We start from the raw sequence: 23,733 nt of genomic DNA on the forward strand, positions 1-23,733 counted from the left end.
TTTTTTTTTTTTTTTTTGGCATCTGTAAGGTTTGACAACGCACATATTTATGTCTTCTTTGCAAGGGCTAACGTTGAATAGGACTGACACAATTCAGTAGAAACAGGATTCAAACACTCAGTTTCTAAAGTGTTAAGAGTTGGTTTTTGAGTTCCTTTAATTTACCGCCTCTTCTCCAGACCTTGTGGGATGCTTGGTAGGCTGAGTCTGAAAACAGTGCGCCAAGAAGGGGGAGGTACAGGGTGGAAGGTGATGTGCTGGGAACACAGGCTTGTCTTTCTGGAAAGGTCAGGATGCAGGGGAATGAGTTAAGGCTTTATGATATTGGCTAGAATTTGAGACAAGGCTTTTAAAGAAACTATTTGTTGGAAAAGTGACAGTTTGCTTCGGTTATTCCTGGGCTGAAGGTGTGTGAGGAAGACAAGACCTCACTTAAATTCCATCCTAGAATGGGAGCCACCAGGAGGCTGAGAGGCAGTGTCACAGGGACCGAGGATTACCAAAACAACTTAGTTTTATGAAAAACCATTAATTTTTTATGTTGGGAAATACTTGTTCTCATCCTATCAGTGTAGTTATAAGAAGCTCTGGAACTAGGGGTAAATTATTAAAAGATGGGCTAAGGGGTTGCTAAGGAACAACTATTTAAATTACAGTATCAATATCACCTGCTCTGGCCTCCAAAGACTAGAACCTGAATGGTGGGAGCTGACACTCTCCAACGCAGTATGGGTGGGATGGATCAGAAGACACGGTTTTAAACTAGTTCAAACATTTCTTCTTTGCATAAGTCATCTATGGGCATCGGGAGATGACTGTGATCTCCTCGCTCAATGAGAGATGTGAAATCTCATCACATCTCTCAGGTGAGGGCTTCAGACACCTGCTGACTGCACCCAGAGGATGCGGGCACGGGCTGGCATAGCAGAAGGAAGAATCCCATCAACTCTATCAACAGATGAAGGGGGGATTCTTACAGGAATTCTCGAAAGCCAAGAACCCAAGAAGGGGGAAGAAAAACAAAAAAGAAGGGAAAGAAAGGGAGGTGGGGAGTTGAGGGGTTCACAGATAAGAAGAGAGCAAAGAGCAGACACAGACCGCCTTTCAGGCCCTCAACAATAACCCAGAGCAACAAGCACGTCAGGGCGACGACTTTCAGAATGGCTGTGTCCCATCTGCTTCCAGCATCAACCACTACACTGCTATCTTGGAGAAGCTGGGCATCTGTTTCATTCACCACCATAATCCCCAGGCCAGCATCGTGCCTGGCACATAGAAGGTGCTCAATAAAAACTTGAAAGAATGGTGGGATCCGCTGCTTTCAAAAGGGGGTGCAAACCATGTGAACAAAGCATGGTAAGAGACAGTTTCAAAGCAGTTTGAGCTTTCTTAGACATGGTGCATGTAATTAAGCCAAAGGTAACCTGTTTTTCAAAAAGACCCCACCCAGGAGGTTGTTTTCCTAGTACTACTTGGTAGACAAATGAACAATTCACTACTCATGGGCAGCTCATCCATACTGGGGACATCCCTTTTCCTTTGTACCTGTCCCAGCCAGAGCGCAAGAGACACTGTCCGGAGGGGTCCTCTACCTACCTTCCCATAAAGGTTTGCTGAATCGATATTGTTGCTAGTAACTTTGGAACCTTCGACAGTGTGCTTGCATAGTCCCAGAAGTGGGTTTTAGTCCCAGATGCAGATTCCACTGCTGGCACACGTAAGTATTCTCGCAGGGCCCCTTTCACAGATAGAGACACAACAGCAAGTTGAGGCAGCACTTCCCTGAAGTGGGCCCCTGGCACTTGCAATGTGAAAGCCACACACATGGCCACTCCAAAGACCCCAGGTTGCTCTGCGTATCCCAGACATGTTATACGGACAATGTTTTCCTTTCTTAAAAAAAGAAAAAAAGAGACTATTTGGAAAACTTTTTAGAAATGCATTCATTTCAGGGATGGGTTCTAATTTGGAAGGTACAATTGCCCTCACTAATTTCTACATGTGCCAATTTAAACCTCTCATAACATTTTCAGCTATCTTTGCCTTTCCACATGCAACTTTTATAATTATCACAGGGGCCAGTGAGTCACTTGTTTTGACACTGATGGAACTTTCCTATAATGGGCAATGTAGGAAAAAACAGGGATCAGAAGACAGAAGATGGTTTCTGGCTTCGGTAAAGATGGGTGATGCTGAAGTGGAGGGACCAGGGCATCCGAGTCTGCCGTGACCTTCGGTGGTCTCTTGTAGTATTCCTCGTTTTCTATCAACCAAATTCCATGGGTCTCCAGAGGGGTCTTAACTAACAGTGGGCAAGGAGACAGGGCAGTTGCAAGTCACCAGGTCACTGGATGAGAATGGACACAGGGTCCTTTGCCGGGAAGCTGGTTCTCAAATAAAAGACAAGTCAGCACCATCGCTTGGCTTTTATCCAGGGGAGTCTACTCCAAATGCATATCCTGTCTTTGCTTAGACGGAAACTTCAACTCAGGGTAAGCATGGATTAAGCCACAAGTTATTCTCAATAAGGAGCAAACCTGTGCGTGAACTGATGGATTCCTTGAAGGAAGAGAGCATCCTGGAGGTGGTAACAGACTTTGGAAAGAGGATTCCATGCCTTGGCTGAACAAAGCAGAGCACTGAAGTAGCTTGAGGCCAACACAAACGCTGCCAAATTGCTCCCACTGAAGTAGCTTATGGTGTCACTACTGAAGGGAAAGGTTAACCCAGAGGTTGGGTGAACTGCTGCCAATGGTTAGATTTTTAACATATACCCTAATCCTAGCTATCTCCAACTAGGTGCATGACACAGGGAAAGTCCCTCTGCCTCTCTGTGCCTTGTTTTCTCCATCTATAAGAGAGTGCTTCTAAGAATTCTGGCCACATCTCTTTCACAGAACTGTTGTGAGAGTCAACAGAGACAACATATGTGAACCACACTTGGTGGATTCCAAAGCGTTGCAGAAATGCTAATTATTATCAAGCGTGATTTTATTACAGCTGGGACCAAATGCTTTCTGGAACACATTTGTGTTTGTTTACTGAGAGGCATGAGAAGCATGGGGGGATTCCCTTAATGAAGGATGCTTCAAAGCCAGCTTTGCTGGAAACCAGCTCTTCATCGTAGGAGGAATTCCATCGTGGCTCGGTTACCCCGGAGGCAGGCCCTTTGTGTCATGGCGTGGGTAGCCACTGCAGACCTTGCTGGGGACCAGCCCTTCTTCCTGCTCCTGTCCAGAGCACACCTCTATCAGCTGAGCTGCCCACCTGGTGATCGCACTGGAGGAGCAGGTGGAGAACCAGAACAGCCAGGACTTGAGTCAGACAGCCCGGGTTCCAAACCCAGTGCGACATAATCGCTTCTTGCATGGAGATGGAGACTGGACGTGTTCTTTAAGCTCTTCGAGCCTCTCTTTGCTCATAAATAACAATAGCTGTTATTTTTTTATGGCACTTTTACCATGTACCAGACAATGCATTAAGTATCTCATCTAACCCTTACAATCAACCCACAAGATACTCAATTTATAGATGGGGAAACAGAGGGGCCACAGCCGCTTGAGGTTACACAGGAAGTGAGGGGTGGCTCCACCCAGGATTTAAAGTCAGTCTGGCTCCATGTGGCTAAACAGCCTCTCATATCTTTTCTAGCTCTGATGTTCTACTACTACAGTTCACAGGTCAACAGGATTTTGTGGTTTTCAAAGGTTATTATATGGTAGTTAAGAGAACAAACTCTTGGGTTAGACCACTTGGGTTCCAATCAGGCTCTGCCATTTACTGTGAGACTTTGGAGAGTTCATTTAATCTGCCTGAGACTCTGCTCCTTCATCTCTATGATGAGGTAACAACAGCATCCATACAGGGCTGTTGTGCAAATTACAGAAGATGCCCTTTAAAGCCCTCGGCACATAGTAAGTGCTCATTAAAGCTTTTCTTTCATATTAGCTTCCCGTTTGATCTGGTTTCCTTTGGTATTCCTCTCCTCCGGCAGCGTTTTAAGACATCTCTCCCCCACCTGTAACAGAGGTTTTCATGTGATGTTCCATTTAGCCTAGGCTTCCTTGGGAAGATTGAAGAGGCCAGGCTCTGCGGACCCCATTGGCTCCATCACGGAGCAGATATGCTTTCATCTGTCTGTATTTTAGAATTCTACAAAAGATCACATTTAAAAAGAAGGGCTTACTACTTAATTTCTAGGAAGTATATAAACTAAATGAAGGAAACGTATATGCACTAAAATATAGCCCTAAAACGTGTGTGTTCCCCATTTCCTATGCTATTGTCTCGCTATGCCCTGCAAGGATGAGATGCAGGATGGATAGCAGTTCTGGTTCAACCTTCACCTCTCATCCTCTGGGTCAACTTGTGCATAAAACCCTCTGGTGATCTCGTTAAAAGTACCAATATCTGGGTCCCATCCCAGCAGGGCTGATGTAGTAGCTGAGGGCTGCGACCTAGTTCAAGAAGCTCCCCAGGTGATTTCCATACAAGTGGTCAGAGGGTCACCCTTTGAGAAATGCTATTCAAAAACACAGGTAGGGGACAGGGAGGGTACTTCTCTCTAAAGCCTTTTTAAAACTTCCTAAAAAGTCCAGGAACGCTTTTCAAGGAATAAATTTTGTGGGATTCCCATATGTAAAAAACACATCAAAGTGGACCCACCTGAGCGAAGGCGGCTTCGTGGAGCACCATTTACGGCTAGGGTTGAGTGTTTGCTCAGTGAGAGCCCACAGCGCCTCCTTGTGGATTATCTGGCCCACTGGAAATAGCTCTCACTGGGTCGCAAGTCTCCCGCCACCTGCAGACATCTCCCCTGGACCGTTCACCCCAGGTGGGCCTGTTTCCTCGTGCTACCTGACACCCTGTGAGCTTCCTCTGCATTCAGGCCGAGACTTTCCTGGAACACTCTCCCTGCCACACTTAATCCCATTCATCTTTTATTAACCCCATAGCTCACCCCAGAAGACCTCCTGGAACCCTCTCACCTCCAGTTGCTACAGAACATACACTCCGTATGATAAAATCTTAGCCTTCTTGGTGTTTCGCTGTTTCTGGGACTCATGTACTTACCCCCCAAATATACTAAAATTAGACTATAAGCTCCTTGGGGCCAGAAATCCCCTTCTCCTTTCCTCAAAAGGTTCCTCATCCAGTGTTCAGCACACGGTAAATACCTAAGACACAGTCACTCAATGAATGAATGAATGAATGAATTCACAGTGCCTTTCCCATCCCCTCCAATACCAAAAACAGAACAAAACTGATACGGTTTGTGACTGGCTTTTAAGTCTTCCTTGTTTCAATTATTTTGGAGAGTGTGTAAAAACTATGAATGAGTTTTAGTGTTTAAAATATATTTTTTTCTTTTAAGAGACAGCGTTTCACTCTGTCACCCAGGCTGAAGTGCAGTGGCACGATCTCTGCAGCCTCGAAATATTGGGCTGAAGGGATCCTCCCACCTCAGCCTTCCAAGTAGCTGAGATGACAGGTGTGTACCACCATGTCTGGCTAAGTTTTTAATTTTTTTAAAGACAGGGTCTCGCTATGTTGTCCAGGCTGGTCTCGAATTCCTGGCCTCAAGCAATCCTCCTGCCTTGGCCTCCCACAGTGCTGGGATTATAGGCATGAGCCACAACACCCAGCCTCAAAATATATATTTCAATTGTGACCCTCTTTGCAAGACAAGGCCAGAGAAGATAATCTCTACATTTTTTTTTAAGCCGTAAGCCCACATAGTCTCCTGTAGGCCACTGAAAAAAATGGTTATTTCCCTTTGTAGAATATTCAGTATTGTACCCAGGAAATTATATCGTTACTATCCTCTTATCCAGATTTCATTTCCACAAGATGCAAACTTAACTTTTATTTTATATTATCTGTTAAGGTGGTTAATTAAAAGTTTAAAAATTCCCTATTGATTTTTTGGGGGGGGAGGAGTCAATTACCCTTCCTTTTTGACTTGTGGGTTTTGTTCTCTACTGCTGTTCAATACACACTGCACTAATATATTTTCACATTCTATGCCTTACACTGTTGTAAAATAAACCTCACACTCAAAGCCTTCTGCTTTGCATTCCTTTTTGTTCAATATTCACAGACACGTGCTTCCCCGAATCCCTCTGCGGTCACATACATTCGACAAACTTCTGAGCTTTGCTTCTGTGTCTTTTTCCTTTATGTGGTTTTCTGATAAATAATGCATTGCTGATTTCCGTTTCTGAGTCCCATCTGAGACTCTCTTCTGCATTTATGAACCCAGACTGCATGTTATTTTTAATCATGATCTATTTTCTTCTATTGGCCTATTTTACACTTCTTTGTGCTCTTTCTTCTACTATCTTTGATTGCAGGAACTATTCTGTTTTCTTCTGCTTTTAAATAAATTTGGAAGATGAACACATTCTATTTTAATTGTTAGGGATCAGTGAATCTGACTTAAAAACGGAGTCTCCTTTGGTCCTCTTTGGTTTGGTGCAAAGCCTGTGTGCCTGTGTCCGCAGTCTCAGCCCTACGGATCCCAGGTCCGTCCTGGGGAGGATAGGGTCTGACTTTGGTTTCTACTCACATTTACAGGGTGCTGGGGGACTTGTGAGGGCAAGACGCTATGCCTGTTTGGGATGACACCACGCTCCACTACCTTGCACTGCTGACAGTCTCGAGCTTTTGTGTTGTCAGCTGAGTGGGCTCAGTCCCTCCTCCTCAATTTCCGACGCGTTTCTCCATGACTACCGAACGTTACTAGGTGAGAGGGTGAGTCAGAGTTCAGCGACGGGAACCCTGCTTGCTGCTGGGAGCACCCTCTCAGGCTCAGAGCTCTGCTTGCTGCTCCGCTGACCGTTTTAGGTTTTGTGAAACACACAATCGTCTCGACCGAGGAAACGAGGGCTTGTGTCTCTGCTGAGTGGCAACGGGACAGCCCTACCGGCAAAGTGGCAGTGGCCCAGGCCGCAAGACTCAGCTCTGGGCGGGAGACTCTTACCTCAAACTGGATCAGCACCGTCCCGCTTTCGAGGCCCTTCTTTAGCTGTTCCATGGATCCCTCCAGAGTGTCCCCACCCTCTGCACACATGGGGAAGATGGCCTCGGGGAACAGCTGGGTCAGTTCATCCTCAGATCTGATGCCGGCAAATGAGTGGACGGCTGTAACGTACAAGACAGAGCGTGTCTGGCTTTGCGTAGCAACACCCTGGTTTATCGGTTTCCCTCAAACCAATCACACTTACGACACCTGAATGAAGATGGTTTAAAATCGCTTATTAAATGATTAAGCACACGGTAATCATTTTCACCAAAGACACTATTTCTACGTGATGGATTCAATATGTGTTAATTACATAAAATGACATACTAATCTTTCTGGTTAGTTTTAAATGATGGTGTTTAGGACTCAGAGGCTTTTGCCTAAGGAAGGGAAAAGGAAAGAATGTTTTTAAAGAATTCATGTTTTCTTTATTTGCTCTCTCTGACCTAGATATGCTTCTACCCATCCCAACCCCTCCTTCCTTCACTTACTTCCTTAAAATGGGCATTTTCCCAGGCATTGGGGTGACGCCCTAAGCTTTCCTTGTGACACCATCGTTCCCGAGAGCTTGATCTCCAACTCGAGGCCACTTCTATGTGGGAGGCTCCCGAGTTTGTGTCTCTAGTCCCGACATCTCTGTGCTTCAGCCCTACTTCTTTAGTACAAATTCTCCCTTCACATCAAACTCAACAGACGTAAAGACAATCCTAGACCCCCCTCCTCTCCCACCTTGCACAATACTTCTACTTCGCTTGCCTGTGTCTGTTGTCTCCTCCTCCTCCAATCTCTTCAACTGGGAACTTTGGGATGATTTCTGAGTTTTCCCTTTCCACTCGGTAAGGGAAGTCACTCCCTTGCTCAAAAGCCTTCAATGGCTCCCTACTGCCTCCAAGGTAGCAGGAAAGAAGAAGGAAACTAACAACATTGGAGCTTCTCCACTTAGTTGAACTGAATCATTACAATTCCGAACCTGCAGTAGTTATCCCATTTCACAGATGAGGAAACGGGCTTTTGGACAGAGCAAACTGTTTGTCTGAAATGCCCCAGCCTGTCAGGGTGGAACACTGGAGTTCAGTCCAAGTCTTTCTGACTTGGCCACATTCTTTCACTGACCGCGGCAGCTCAGCTCTTCTTCTGCTACTTTTGTGACTTGTGTCATCTGTTACTGTTTATCTATCACTTTTCCTTCAATCAATTCACGTTTTTTACTTACATGTTTATTTTTAAGACATATGTATAATCATCAGTTACTAGAAAATCAGTGGCAGGCACTGCTGTTTCAGCTCTATTAGCCCACACACTTTGGTTTTCCTCACCTCCAACCGGCGCTGGCCCCTGGCGTGGACCATGGAGGAGGCCTCTCCTGTCGGCCGCAAGGCCCAGCATGCCACAGGGCCCATCTGGGTGATGCAGAGGCCTGCTCCGATCATAGCACTGATCCCTCTGGTCCCATTACCCTCCGGCCTCATCACTCACACGGCAGTGAGGCAACTTACTTCACCTCTTGGTGACATGGTTTCTCCATTTCCTCACTTAGAGATAACAATACTAACCTTTCTGGAAAGTCACGAGAGTTGAAGAGGACAATGACGTGAAGCGATTAGTACAGCCTGAGGCACTTCACTGGCGCACACGCCAGCTACTGTTACTACTGGACACCTACTGTGTGCCAAGCACAGTGCTGGGATTTAAAGGGAGTGGAGAGGAGGGAGGGGGAGCAGGTAGGCATCTGGAGAGATCCGGAGAGGCCTCCCAGAGTAGGTGGGATCAGAGCTGTCCCCAGCTGTCCCCTGGGTTCTAGTGGGAGCAGAGCTGGGGCAGGAAAGCTGTGACATGGGATGGGGGGCTGAGTCTGCACGTGAGGTCAGAGCAGAGATGCGGGGCCAGGGCTTTGCAGTCACATCCTGCATTTATTCCAATATTTTAAAGCTGTGCAGGAGGCTTCAAGGGACTTGGCTTGTTATTTCATAGCAACGACAGTAATGATGTGCAACAGAGGCCACACTTCAAACACCCACCCCCTCATCAGGCAGCATTCGAGGTGTTTTCCGGCATGTCACTTAATCTTGACAACCCTGTGAGGTCCGGACTGCGGTTATCCTCCCTGTGCCCTTGAAGAAACTGAACTGCAGACTGGGCACACAACCGAAGGTCCCTCAACCCACAGGAGGCACAGTTAGGAGTCTCCTGAGACAATCAGGCCACACTCTCCTTATTGCCACCCCGACAAAATAAAAAACACATGACTAGGCCTGGCACGGTGACTGATGCCTGTAATCCTAGCATTCTGGGAGGCCAAAGCAGGAGGACTGCTTGAGCTCAGGAGTTTGAGACCAGCCTGAGCAAAAGTGAGACCCCATCTCTATAAAAAATAGAAAAATTAGCTGGACATGGTGGTGCATGCTTGTAGTCCCAGCTACTTGAGCCCAGGAATTGGAGGTTGCAATGAGCTATGATGATGCCACGGCACTCTACCTGGGGCGACAGAGCGAGACTCTGTCTCAAAAAACAAACAAATAAAAAAACCCTGTATGAATAAAATATAACCTGATGTTCTGAGAAAGGGCTGAAAATGCAAATGTCTGCAAGGCCACGCAGCTGAGAGAGGTGTGTGATGTGGCTGCACTGGGCCTGGAGGCTCACGTCCTGGTAAAGTGCGTGGGTGGGAGGGTGCTGCCCCCTCCCGAATTCTGGCCACCGGCCCTGTGTGGGCAGATCTTCACATTTTCAACTGAGAAGCCAGATGTCCCAGTTATTATGTGAAAATTCTTGATTTTCAAGTGTTGGCTACAAATTCAACAGTTTCAAAAACACAGAACAGGCCGGACAAGGCCCTGCTTTGCTAAGGCAGTGTCCCCGTGGCTCCTCCCCCCGCCGGTGGCCGTTACCTCTCCTCCGGATCACGAGGGCCAGCTCCCGCGAGTGGGACTCCCGGCTGGCTTTGATGAACATCACCACTTGGTCATGGGTGTGTTCCGAGATGTCCCGGCCATTGATTAGCACAATTTGATCCCCTTCGTTCAGCTTAGGAATGCAGGTGTCTGCCTGGGTGGAGGGGAAAAGCGAGTTTCTTCTGTTACCATAACACAGTCCTCATGGGGAGGAAGGCTTAGCGCTCTGCTCCCAGACACCCGAGACCATGGCTGAGCTCGCCTTTTCTCCCTCAGGGATTATTGTCATTATTTTTACATCCACTGCTAGCTGGTTGTGAGATTTTAAAGAAGTGCTGCTCGGAATGCAAGTTCGGAAACATTTCAGGATAAGGCTAAGAAAATTACTGAAGCTGCTTTCTCTACAGTAGTCCACCCTCGTTTGTTACAGTACAGCAATGACTAGGGTCGCTCCAATCCTTTGTTTTCTGGACACATTGTTAGAAAATGATTTGCCAGCTAGATACGAGTATCTATCTTGCAGTGGAGAAAGCCTTTGTAACACCAAAGGCAGAAACCATTATGGAGAGAAGCAGTAAACTGAATGGTATAGGAACAAAAGCTTTCTTAACTTAGAGAAACCATAAACAGCAGCAAGAGGTAAACTGCAACCTGAAGGTCAACTTAAGAGTAAAATCCCCAAATCATTTCTTCTTAGGAGGCACAGAGACTCCTTGATGCTCTACAGCTTTTTTTTTTTTAAGACTAGACAAGTGCAGTAGTGAGGAGGGGGGTTAAGTAGTAGAACAAGGAGTTCGATCTGGAAGTGACTGTGAACAATCAAGCGAGATAACTCACTACCTTCGGACCAGCCTCTACAGCTTTAAAAAAAGCAAATGATCAAGAGATAAGTATGGAAGGTGATGGATATGCTAATGAGTTTGACTGAAGTAGTCATTTCTCTATGCATATATATAGCAAAACATGTTGTACACCTTAAATATATACAATTAAAAAATTAAAAAGAATAAAAAAAGCAAGTGATCTCCTTAGGAGGCCTAAACAGAGGGCTGGGGGGTGGCGCTGGCGGTGAGATAGAAGAGGCGCAGGGTCCATGTTCCCACTCACAGTGAGCTGAGCAGCAGATGCTATGCCTCAGTTTCCTTCTCTTGAGCAGTGCTTCTCAAAACTTAACGTGAACACAAATCACTCAAGGATTTTGTTAAAAATGGGAATTCTGGTTCAGTAGGCCTAGGCTGGGGCCAGAGTCTGCATTTCTAATGGGGTCCCAGGTGGTACCGGTGCTGCAGCTTTGGGGACTACACTGAGCAGCAAGGTTCTAGAAAACACAGATCCCACCCTTTCTTCCCATCTGTATGTGTGCGTTTACACACGTTCTCTGCCACCGGCAAACACAGAAACAGGACACGGAAAGAGACACCTGTTAGATTTAGGGGACAAAAAACATGGGAAATAAGATGGAACAGGTTTACTTACAGGTGACTCTGGGTTTATCCTTGATACCACTAAAGGCATCTTTTGATCCACTCCTCCCTATAAAATTTTAAAGTAAAAAACACGTGAGTCGTTCACAGCAACAAACACATGCAGATACCAATAAATGTGAATCTTCTGGCCTCAAACTTCATCATGACCTATTCGAATCACACATGCTTTCAGAAATAGGGGCAAGTTCCTGACCCCTCTGAGCTAGTGGGCTAACCAGAGTAACTGTTCAGAAGCCTGCCTCTGCCATCCCCACACTCCACGAACTAAAGATGCACTCTGAGCTGCTCCTTTTTAAAAATGCAAACGCCCCCAGGGAAAGGACTCCAGGAGCACATTTGCTAAGTGCTGCCGGAAAAGGGAACTTGCAGTGGAGGCGAGTGAGGCCTTGGAAAAGGTCACATGCTGTGAGCGCATCTGGCCCCTGAGCCTCAGCAGGGCTGCTGGGGTAGAAGAGAGGGTGTGCACTAGCAGCTGGGGGTGAGCAGCAGAGACCACCTGCCCTCACTGTGTTCTAGAACAGAGGCCGGCAAACTTCTGTCAAGGGCCAGAGAGGCTTTGTGTTGCAACTGCTCAACTCTGCCACTAGAACACCAAAGCAGCCATTACCCTGTGGTCCCCAAGCTCCGGGCCTTGGCCTGGTACCGGGTTTAGGAACCCGCCTTGCATCACTGCCTGAGCTCCACCTCTGCCTCCTCCCACTTCCTCCCTACCCCTGACCCCACTGTCTGTGGAGAAATTGTCTTCCATGAAACTGGTCCCTGGTGCCAAAAAGGTTGGGGACTGATGCATAAACCCACCTGTAAATGAATGGGTATAGCTGTTCCAGTAAAACTATTTATAAAAACAGGTGGGATCTGGCCTATGGGCATGGTCCGCAGACCTTGCCTAGAGGTGCCAGAGGAGGGTGGTGGCCCTGCACCTTGAACTGTTTTATCAGCTTTTGCAAGGCTGCAGGGTTCTCTAATAACCCTCTTCAAGCAGGTAGATCTGTTTGCCAACCACGTGTCCTCATCTCTCTGAGCCTCGGTATTCATCTACAAAATGGGTTTGAAAATACCAACCTCACCGCTCATAACGGGATAAATCTCGTGCACAGCAAGCGCCAGGCACAGAGCAGGCACTTGGCAGTTGCTAAGGCCACATTAAAAAAACTTCCAATTCTGAGGGCTGAGCCAATTTCCTTGTGTAGCTTAGGTATGCAGCACATTTCTAATGGAAATTAAAAATTAATCTAAAGATTGCTTCATAGCATAAAACTTCCTCATAAATACATAACAACATACCTTAAGGTTAAATCCAAATTTTCCATCTTCATCTGGCGTGATACGGATCAAGACTAAGTAGCCATCACCATTATTATCATTCTGGAAAACATTTTAAAGTGGTCATTTATTTCCCTCTCCAGCTGTTGGTGATAAGATATTTTCTTTTAGTCATCACTACTCAGTTGCCCACAGGGGAGGGGCGGGGAAGCCTGGGTGGGTCACCTGGCGACTCCTGAGCCTCAGGACCTGTGCTCGCTCACCTTGTCGCAGTAGTACTGGCTGGCATCCTCGGTGGAGCCCCCCTTGGTCACCCTGTGGTAGTCCTCTAAGAACTGCCGATCAACGCCGTCAGGCGAGCAGGAGCCTGGAGCATTTGAAGATGGAGACACAGAACTGGATGACTTCTGGGTCAGGCAGCTTTGTGCTGGATTGTTCTCGGATAAACTCCTTCATCATGGGGAAGGAGGAGATATTTTAATAACTGGGTTAATATTTTATTAGAGCAAGCATTACTGACTCTTGGCGTCTGGCAGCTCAGGGTTGTATGTATCCCTGGAAACTTAAGAGACCTGCAAAGGTCACCCCAGGGGCTCGGGCACACCCAGAGTCCACTGGCCACTCCTGCCCTCATCTGGCCCAAGCATTATCGCATTTGGTTTTAGGAAAAAGGGACAGGAAGCAGGGCAGATCCAGGAGCTGCTGAAAAGTCAGGTCCCTTCCCGGCTGCTTTAGAAGGGTGACAGGGAAACGTGTCCAGCTACTCTGGTGGCTATTGAACCAGATGCTACCAGGCAAGCTCATGCAGACGCATGACCCCATTCCTTTCGGAAGCTTTTCTCCTTCCATCTCATTCCTGCTGATGATTCTGCTTCATAGGCCTCTTGGCTCCCCAAAGGAAATGAGACTATTGTTACATATTCAGAATAATTTATATTATTCCTAGTTGGCATTATTTGCCTGTGACATCGATTCATTGTCAACACTAAGATCACATATTTTATTTTTCTCTATCTAATATGGGTCCTTCTGTGTCTTAGAGCTGCATTGTCCAATATGGTAGCCACTAGTCACGAGATTACTTGAATTTAAATAAATGAAGACGAGACACTCAGTTCCTTAGTTGTACCAGCCACATCTCACATGCTCAACAGCCACACGTGGCTATTGGCTCCCGTACTGGACAGCACAGCTACAGAACATTTCTGTCACCGCAGGAATTTCTGCTGGACAGCACTGTCTTACAGATGATTAGAACCAAACAGACCTCTGTAGTCACTTGTTCCAACTCTCATTTCACAGATGAAGAAACTGAGGCCAAGAGAGGCTAGGTAACTTGCCCAAGGTCACATAGCTTTGCCCTCACTTAAAATACGGAAGTCTGAGGAATGTGGGTTCCGAGCATTTCTTTCCCCTCCAGGCCATGCTGAGTCTGCTCCTAAGACCCCCATTTCTGACCTAGTAGGGCCACAGGCATTAACCCTCCCTGCTGTCCCTGAGCAGGACAGGACGTTCCGCATCTCTGCATCACCCACACCAGCCCCTACCAGAGCCACAGGCCTGGCACAGAAGCCTTAAAAAGCTGACTAAGCGGGGCTCTCCGTGCATTCCACAGACCTGCCCCACGCTAACCTCATCCTAGGGGAAGTGAAAGGAGGAGCAAGGAGACGAAGACATTCAGGGAAACAGACAAAAGACAGCTGCCACTGCCTCTTCCTCAACCTTTATTCCAAAACCTTATCCATGGGTTTTTCATTATATTGGTGCGTCTGTTTCCTAGTGATTTCAAATTAGCTTACTTTAAATGTAAAATCTGCATCATATTTGGACAGAATGATTCACAATCTCAATTTATTTGAATAAAATATTCAGCAACAGACCAATGTGGAAACACAGCTATACGTAAGAGGAGTTTGGCCTTATGGTTTCCAAGTTGCTGGTGGAGGGAAGGGTGTTATGGATGGGAAGGCATTTCATCAGACAGGATATTCTGCAATTTAAGTTCTACACGAGTAGTAAGTTTTCAGACTGAAAAGGAATGAGACTTTAATTTACTTACAAGGAAGCTTTAAAAAATTTCCCCCAAAGAGGACAACTTTGCTAGCTTTTACTTTTTATGAGTGCACCACCTAGTGGCAGAAAGGGCAACTGCTTGGCAGTTGCTAAACGAGCTAAAATGCTACTTCCGGTTCTAGGATGGACTTGAACCTTTAACATGGAGAGAGCTGCAAACAGCGCACGCACACTTCAAACGTTTGGAAGAGTCCAAAAGTTGGGCGACAGAAATGGAAAAGGTGAACAGCATGTAAACAAAAACCCACAAAGGTGAGGTGATAAATCAGAAATGAACAGATTAATTTCAATAAAATTATAATGTATCTTATACCCACTATGTTAATTTTTAAATTTTCAATTTGTGGATTTCATCATATGAGGTTTAAAATTTTTAATATAAAACTCAATAGGAAAAAAAAAATAAAACTCAATGGTCTAACACAGCCCACAGTTCCAAAGGATAATAGCACTACTACTTTTATTACTACCACCAGTACTAATACTGTATTCAAAGTCATTCTATGCCCCAACCCGTTTTCTAAGTAGGGTTGGAGAGGTTACTTACAGATTGTAATTTATGGAAACAAATGGCTGATTTGGGGCCTGATCAACTGTGTACAGAGGTTCCCTGTGGGGCGCAGAGATGTTGTGTTCAGTGCACAGGATGGACAGTGAGGAGGACTTCTAATGACGAGAGAGCAGGTGGCAGCTGGACACAGTCCTGGGAGGCCGGGGGTGAAGACACCAAAGCAACGGGGCCTCCTCCCTTGCTGGGACAGGACGCAGGTGCTACTGATGAAGGAGGGGGGGATTGCGCCATGGAATAGGGGAGGAGAGTGCGCAAGCAAAAGGTCCTGTCCCTGATACAGGAGGAGGGGACACTGAGGAGGACTGTCACTGTTGCCTGGGAGCCAGAGCAGCCAGTGTGGGACTGGCCACATCCTAGCCCCTGGGAAGAAGGGGATGGACAGACATGAGTGGCAGACTGATTTGCCAGGCAGACAAACAGCTATTCACCCTTGGAAAACAGACGCTTCAGAACTACAAAGACAGCAGGCATCAGAACAAAAGCCACGGGAGAATTGACTTCTCTGAAGAATGGTAATGTTAAAAAAGATTTAAAGTGGCAGGACTGCCCATGAAAGAAAGACTCCTGCACGATGCTCTCCCTGAACCCTACAAAATTATAAAGACACCCCCCTAGACCCCCCTACCTGTGAAAGGGAGAGAAGTCATGCCCCAAATTGCCGTGTGACAGAATAAGGGCCCTGTTTTGGGTGTTTCTTTCTCGAGTCTATGAGCTTCTCAAGGTCAGGAGAGATCCTAGCCCTCTTCCTACTCCTCTCCTAGCGCAGGGAACACGGGACCAGGCACACAGCAAGTGCGCAATTCAAATGCTCAGTGAAGGAAGGAAAAAACGCTTCGACCACGTGCCTGGGATTAGGTGAGTTACTCAAGAACCTAGAGGCTCAGGTGCAAAGAGAAGGTGGGTTAAATGGTTCTCAGCACGTGCACAATCGCAGTTTCCGAGAACGTACCCACGCACACGAGTCACCTGGGATCCTGCTCCATGCAGACTGCCTGGGGCCTGAGACTGTGCATTTCCAATGAGCTCTAAGGTGCTGCTGGTCTGTGGCCATAACGGGAGTAGCGTGGGGCTAGAGGAAAGCATCCGGGTTCTCCCAGAGTGCAGTTTCTTTTGAATAAAATTCCTGGAGAAATTTTCACATGGCTCCTTACATAAGAGTCCTTGGGTAATGGAAAAAATACCGTCTTCGACTACGGGTTTTATGACATGGAGCCAATTACCATGTGAAACGGCTCGTCTCAGGATGTAGTAAATGCCACGGGCCCAACATCAAAGTGGCCGAGGGAATGTGGTTCAGATATGCTGCTTTCTGAGCTTGCAGCTTCTTCACGGATGGAATAACAGATCGTGAATGTCCCCTTCAGGCTGTCCCTGAAGGGGGCAGGAGGTGCTTGGATGTCCCGGGTACAGTAAGAGGCCAGGACAGGCTTCGCGGAGCAGCTACACTTGAGCTTGAGTTTGAAAGATGAATTAACAGGAGTTTGAATAGGTAGTCAAGGCAGAAGGAGAAGGTATTCTGGCAAAATACTAATAACAACAAAAACGCAAAGCAGCAGCATGGGCCGAGGCAGGACATGTTGAAAAAGCAGAGGAAAGGTACTGAAGCAAGGAGTGATGTTTTCAGGTGTATATTTCAGAAAGATATGTCGGCTGTTCTCGTTAAGGATGGTTTGGAAGGAGGAGACACCGAAGACAGCAGGACAGTTCTGATACTACTGGACCAGTCCATGCAAGAGATGATGGTGGGCGCTTGGGGGTAGGGCTGTGGGGATGGCAGGGTTGGGGCAGGGGTGTGGGTCAAATGCCAGGGATATTTGGGAGGTAGAATTAACAAGGTGAGAAACCGGATGAGGATGGTGAAAGAAAAAAAGTAAAGGATGACTCAAGTTTCCAATAGGTGCAAACCAGGTAGCACTGAAACAATGGCCCCTCATCAAGACACAGGAGCAGCCCCGGGCTAGATGTGAAGATGAGAGCTGAGCTGGGTCACAGTGGGTTTCAGGTATTTTTGAGACATCCACGCAAGTGGGCCCAAACCAAGGGAAGGACAGGCAAGGTTCCGGGAAAATGAACACAAATGCTCCCAATGAAACCCTGTCCCTGGCTGGCATCCTCCGATGGGGACACTGGGATGGTGTGCAGAACCTCCCTCCACATTCAGACCTGGCGCCACCCTCAGTGAAGGGCTGGCGTGCACTTGGAGAATGGTGGCTGACAGGGCGAAGGGTGGAAAGAGGCTGCGTTCAAAGTGTTTCGTTAAGAAGAGCAGCCAGGGCTGGCAGGTAGAATGGAAACGGACATCATCTGTGTTGTTCTAGAGTTGGAGGCAGGGACCTGTCTGCCAGGTCAACAAGAAGGCGGCTTCCAGCAGAGTTTGGGAAGAATATGGGGTGCACTGCCACACTGCAGAGGGCGCTCTCCATCACTGGCGGGTGCTCAGGCCCTGGGAGGCCGGTGGTATGGCCGAGAGAATTCCCACACTGCGACTCAGCTGAGGAAGGGTATCTCCTGGGTCCCTTCCAGGGCACAGACGTTTTGAAATAAAAAGTGGCAGCTGCCCCGTAGCCTATGGAAGGTGCTTCTAAGAAGGCAAACTAACAGCAAAGGAGTTACACTGACATGAAGCCCCACCCACTCTGAGGGGTGTCTCATGCTGGCGACCCATCAAGTCAACTGTGATAAAATAATGCCAAAAAAAAAAAAAAATCTTTTGAACACAACCCTAAACTGCACTAAAATTTGTTTCCCCAGTTTCTGTTTGCAAGTCATTTTTTTCTTTGGGGAATGACCCCTCCCTTTTGTCTGAGTGGAAGGTGGTGGGGTTTTTTGTTTTTGCTGTGAAGAAGACTCACCTCTCTGTAGAATTTAGTCTTCTCTCAGAAGCAAGGCAAGGAACACATAATGGCTGATGGAACCTTGGGAGTAACAAAAGAGCACAGCCCACTTGGGTATAAAGCAGACTGCTGAGGATTCGTAACTATAATCATAAACTTCGCGTGCTGCTATAAATACGGAACCAACCGGCCAGTGACTCATCCGCTAAGATAATGTTCAGACAGCCTAAGCTGTGCCACTCCGGGTTTGGAGCCAAAGTCTAACCACTCTTCGCTTTCTTTCTCTCCTTCTTCTTTTTTAAACGAGTACAGAACATTACCCTTAATTCTTCTTCTTAAAAGGAACCCTCCTCACTGTCTGCGATGTTATTCATCTGATTTCTCTGACAGAATGCTTCTTTTTGCCTCTTAACACAAATCTGCTGTATAAAACATGTCAAACGTTTCTTAAACATTTTGCAAATACTGAAGTAACCAACACAGGTTTTTTCCCCCCACTAAGTACAGACCAGCCCGTACTTCTTGCCTGGGGCAACGGAGGGCCCCTTGCCCCCTGAACACCCAGCAGAAAGTGGCCTCCCACCAGCAGGAAGAGGTGCCCTGCCCGAGGTGGTGGGGTGCCAATTTTCCAACCGTTCGCCCTGCCTGCAAAGTGCAGCCAACGACTTGACTCCCCTGAGACCTCCATTGTCAGTGAACCTGGCAAAACCTCCGCAAGGAAGGCTGCCTTTGAATCACCATTATTTGCTACTTTTAACATTTAGCTGCAAAATAAAAAGTGCCCCGGATGACATATCTTAGGAAGTCACAGACAGGTTTCAAGAAGAATCAACGTGCAACGTGTGGGGGTGAGCACAGCCAGATTACTTCAGTCAAACAGAGCCTGAGGAAGTGCATTTTACATTATATTTAATTTTAATGAACTTAAATATAAGCGGTCGTACATGTGGCTGGTGGCTCCTGTACTAGACTGTGAAGGGCTGGGTGCTCTGTAATTCCACGTGATTGCAGACCACAGCAGGAAAATCTGACGCAGACCACGCACAGTTCCCCACGCCCTCTTCTCCTTTCACCGGAGTGACAGAGCCCCGTGGTGTGATGATGAGGCCTGATAATGTGCTATTCGCCCAGCTGGCCTGGAGGCTCCTGAAGGCAAAGGCTTGTCTAATTCGCTTCTATGTCTCCCTCAGTGACCAGCAAAGGCTGGTCTGGACTCGGCAGTGAACGTAGCCCCCTGAAGTGTCCACACGCCACTGGACGGAATGTGTCTCTCCCCCACCCAGCCCTGACGCATAAGACATCAGAGGGTGCTGGGCCGTAAGGGCTCTCAGAGGTCACCCACCCACCCCTGTTCCACAGACGAGCAGCCAGGTAAGTGGTGTTAAGTGTCTGGACTGCAAGCAAGACGATCATGAATCTACCTACACTCAAATTCTATTTGAAAAATGCCCTTTTCACTTGTAGATGTTCTGTGGTTCACTCCACTTTATTTTATTTTATTTTATTTTATTTTGAGACAGTCTCACTCTTTTGACCCGGCTAGAGTGCAGGGACATCATCATAGCTCACTGCAACCTCCAACTCCTGGGCTCAAGTGATCCTCCTGCCTCAGCCTCCCAAGCAGCTGGGACTATAGGCGCACACCACCACACTCAGCTAATTTTTCCATTTTTTTGTAGGTCTCGCTCTTGCTCAGCTGTTCTCGAACTCCTGCCCCCAAGCAATCCTCCCACTCTTCCAAAATGCTAGGATGAGGCACTGTGCCCGGCCTCATTCCACTTTCAATGAATGATAAACATGTTAATCTAGACAAGTGCTGTCAACAGCATGTTCTGCCGTCATGGCAATGGGACTATACCTGTGCTGTCCAAGACAGTAGCTACTACCCACGTGTGGCTGTTGAGCACTTGAAGTGAGGCTTGAGTGGCTGAAGAACTGAATGCTTGCATTTTATTTTAATTAATTTAAATCTAAATTGCCACCTGTGGCTGGCGGCTACAGTAGTGGACAGTGAAGGTCTAGAAACTCTACAATTCCATCGTGGGATCGCAAACCACAGCATGCAACTCTGATGCAGCAGGTGTGAGCGGGCGTCTCAGAGCCCTTCAACAGTTCCCCAAACCATCTTCTCCTTTCACCACAGTGACAGAGCCCCACTGCAGGCTCGGACTGGCTCTAATCATGCACATCTGCACTTCTGCCTCTTATTTCTAGATTTGCTTGTGCTTTGCAAAGCCACGGAGTTACACAAAGGGAACTCACACCTACCCACTGTAGCCTGGACAATGGGGTAGCAGACTGTAAGTTGGAGCAAGAGATAATGGTCATTTAACAAAAGCATCGTCCAAGCTCAGGTCACAAGGAAATAATGACCACAGGGATTATTTAACCAGAGGTGTTAAGAACACAGATAAACTGGAAACCATGTTTGCTGCAGGGAGGGACAGAGGAGAGGCAGCAACCTCACACATAAGAGGAAGGAGATTTGCAATTCACCTGTCAATAACTACAGTACAACCAGGATGCATTTAATGCTTTAAGCCTAGTAGCTACAGTGGTTAAAAAAAATTTACAGATTAACTAAAGGTGCCTGTTTGCTAATCCTCTGCTGTTAGGAGCTGCCTTATGTTTCTATATTTTGGGCACAGTATGGGGCTTAACAGGAAATCAGCATAGTCACTGGGTATCCATTCTAACAGTTCATCCTTTCCTATCATACTTTAGCCTAATTTGTGATCCGTGTTTTATCTACTTCAAAAAATCAGTTGAAATAGCTTACCCCAAAATGTATAGATGTGATTGAACGATGAATTCATTAAAATAAGGGGGGGAAAGACCCATATAATAAAGGCAAGGAAGGAAGAGAAGGGACCATGTCAGAAAACTGGGCCGAGGAAGTGAATGCAGTTGAGCACAGCATGCAGCTCTGAGCTCCCTGGTAACCAAGGCAAAAGAGAACCAATGGGTTAGATATATCTTATTGAATAACAAAAGCACTCAAGCTGGTCTTAGGAGAGACATTTTTTCCTAGCCTTGAGCTATGAGGGGAATTTGTCAAATTAAAAAAATGGGAGTGAGACACAAAAGGATTTAGTGAAAACTATCCTTGACAAAAATCTGACAAAGAAAATCAGAGATGTTCTATTTAATAACATGTTTGTTTCTTTATACTATTAATCAAAAACAAAAATAAAGCAAAAACCCTGAGGGCAAACTGTTCTGAGAAGGCTTTTAAAAGCAAGCACATTCTCGATGATCTGAAATTATGCGATGGTAAAACTCCGATAATCTAGAGAAATCAGTTAACGTGGCCCTAGGGTCTACATCTCCAGAATATGGAATGATTTAAACTGGGCTTTGCTTATGAGCTGGAGAGGAGACTGTTCAGGAGACTAACAAGTACTTGGAGAGTAGAAGGTCTTTGCTGCAGAAAAATAGAAGTACAAGCTCTAGACCCCAAGCACACAGGTTGTCTTCTGTGCAGGAAGGTCTGATCTGTGTTCTTTTCCTGGCACAGAGCACCCTGGGAGCTGGCTGCAGGCACTGGCTCTTGACTCCTCTCAACTGGCAACCGGGGCCTGAGCAAATTCCTCAACAGCCAAAAAGCAGATAGAAAGAAAGAAAAAAACAAACAAGTTTCTTACTCTCGATGTGGGCTGCGGTTCTGAGAAACTTCGGAATCACTGTCTTTGGGGGACAGAGAACCCTTGTATGTGTAAAATACATCTTCCGTTTCCGTGATGTAGGTCATTTCATTTGCAAGGTTATCTGCAGAAGAGTGGCGTGGCTTTCGGATTTCGTGCCGGAGCCGAGGACTTCGCCTGGGTGGGGGAAATGCTGAGTGTTAAGTGTTCAAAGCAAATTCCACTTAAAAATTTTATTAGAGAGCAATGATCTAACTTGGTGTCCTGACCTTTCTAAGGATGCCTTCCCTGGCTGAGGCTGTTGGACATTCAGAGCCAGTTAACTCATTACCACCCCTGCAGAATTCACCACGGGTGACATAGATGCCCAACATTCTCAGCCAAGTGGTGTGGCCCCCAGCACAGTAGCCTCAGCCTTATAAACAGGCGGGATGAGGTTGGTTTAGGCCCTTTGGGAAGTTGACCAGTATTGAGTCAGGGTGAGTTACCCTTCCAGGAGGACTCAAGCTCTCAAGATGGAACGAGGCCATACTGACGGCTGATCAATTTTTCTGATTAATTCAGACAATGTCAATAAAAGGTTTAGAAGCCAAGAACATTTCTTAGCAAAACTCAAACCTTATTTCAACTACCTTTCTTCAAATGAATGTTTGCTTTTTAAAATACAGCCCTTATTAAACATGTGGCCTTAGACGGGCATACAAATGCTGCCCTGTCCTGCAACAGCAGTAGCCACATGAGCTCAGGTGAGTCACGTCACCTCCCCGGGCCTCAGCTGTACTCACCCGCTCCCGAGAATGAGTCAAACGAGGCAACAGGCAGCGTTCTCAGGACGTGCAGCGCAGTACCTGGGCGTCAGCTCCTGCCGCGGGAGTCCCAGGCTGCTGAGCTTTCTAAGTTCTGTTTTCCCTCACCGTTTTCCCATCTTCCCTGCCTCTGTCAGCCCTTTCTCCTTGGGACTGTCAGGACCTCCATGATTTGCAATCCCCCTGGGCCCAGATAATCAATAAGGCTGTGTCCAGAGTAGAAGCAGAAAGGTTCTTGTGACTCCTCAGGAGCGGAGCTATAAATAGCCGCGGGAGCTTCAGGCCAGGAGTGTGGCAACATCCAACCCTGCTGTTCCCCTGGATCCTGTCCTGGGCCTCGCTCTGGGCCCCTGGCATTGCTGCTTATGGATTTTCAGATAAATCCTGCTGCTGCTGCTTTATAGCATAACTTTACATCTTTAGAGTGAGGTATCTAAATCTTGGAAACGAAGAAGCAAATCTATGCAGTCACGTCATGATTTCTCACACTAAATACTATCATCCTCTGTGCCTGGAGCATTAGGCCCCCAGCAGAGGGTCCCTCCATAGCAGGTCCTGCACGGCATCTCCTCTGTCTGCCCATCTCCCAGTTTCCCCCAGGCCAAGCAGACCCGGGCTCAGGAATGTATGGGTCCACTCTGGCTTCAAAGCCACTCTTCCTCCAGTGTCGAGCTGGGGACAACCCGCTTGGCTCCCCTTCTGCTGATGCCTGGCCTTTTCAGAGGTACTCACAAAAATGGCGTGATGTGTTTGGGGACCATTATAATAAAATAATGATAATGATGATGATAATTCTATCTGACCCTTTAAAAATATGCTTCTGAAGCACTTGTACTTTATTATTTCATTTGGGGTTGTTTTGTAATCCTTTTACAGATGGGGAAACTGAGACCAGAGAGGTGAAGAAACTTGCTAATTAACAGAAGAGCCAAAATCTGAGTTTGGGTCTTTCAGCTACAAACCTAGCACCCTTCCTGCTTTGCCACGCGGCCACTTCCTTCCTCTCAAGCTGAGTCCCTCCTCCCAGAAGCTGGCGGGCTACTCCCCGAAATGTATGTGCTGCAGGACTCACACATCCTTATGTCACTTATGTCATGGACCTTTATGAGCTGTTCCCAAAGCTTATTTTGCGAGATGTTA

General features: G+C 46.9%; 1 protein-coding gene across 3 annotated transcripts in view; it reads right to left on the reverse strand.

The window, feature by feature from the left end:
- Nucleotides 1–23,733, reverse strand: part of PTPN3 (protein tyrosine phosphatase, non-receptor type 3) — a 106,688-nt gene that overhangs the window by 17,789 nt on the left and 65,166 nt on the right. For 2 of the 3 annotated variants that reach the window (XM_012638548.1, XM_012638545.1), the window contains 6 exons: nt 21,788–21,964; nt 12,929–13,115; nt 12,687–12,767; nt 11,392–11,448; nt 9,913–10,069; nt 6,983–7,143 (listed from right to left, as the gene is read on the reverse strand). In XM_012638548.1, the coding sequence (XP_012494002.1) occupies nt 6,983–7,143; nt 9,913–10,069; nt 11,392–11,448; nt 12,687–12,767; nt 12,929–13,115; nt 21,788–21,964 (820 nt within the window). The remainder of the gene's footprint in view (nt 1–6,982; nt 7,144–9,912; nt 10,070–11,391; nt 11,449–12,686; nt 12,768–12,928; nt 13,116–21,787; nt 21,965–23,733) is intronic. The other variant, XM_012638547.1, reaches the window with a different exon arrangement.

This window comes from Propithecus coquereli, unplaced genomic scaffold (genome assembly GCF_000956105.1).
Source record: "Propithecus coquereli isolate 6110/MARCELLA unplaced genomic scaffold, Pcoq_1.0 Scaffold130, whole genome shotgun sequence".
Taxonomy (NCBI): Eukaryota; Metazoa; Chordata; class Mammalia; order Primates; family Indriidae; genus Propithecus; species Propithecus coquereli.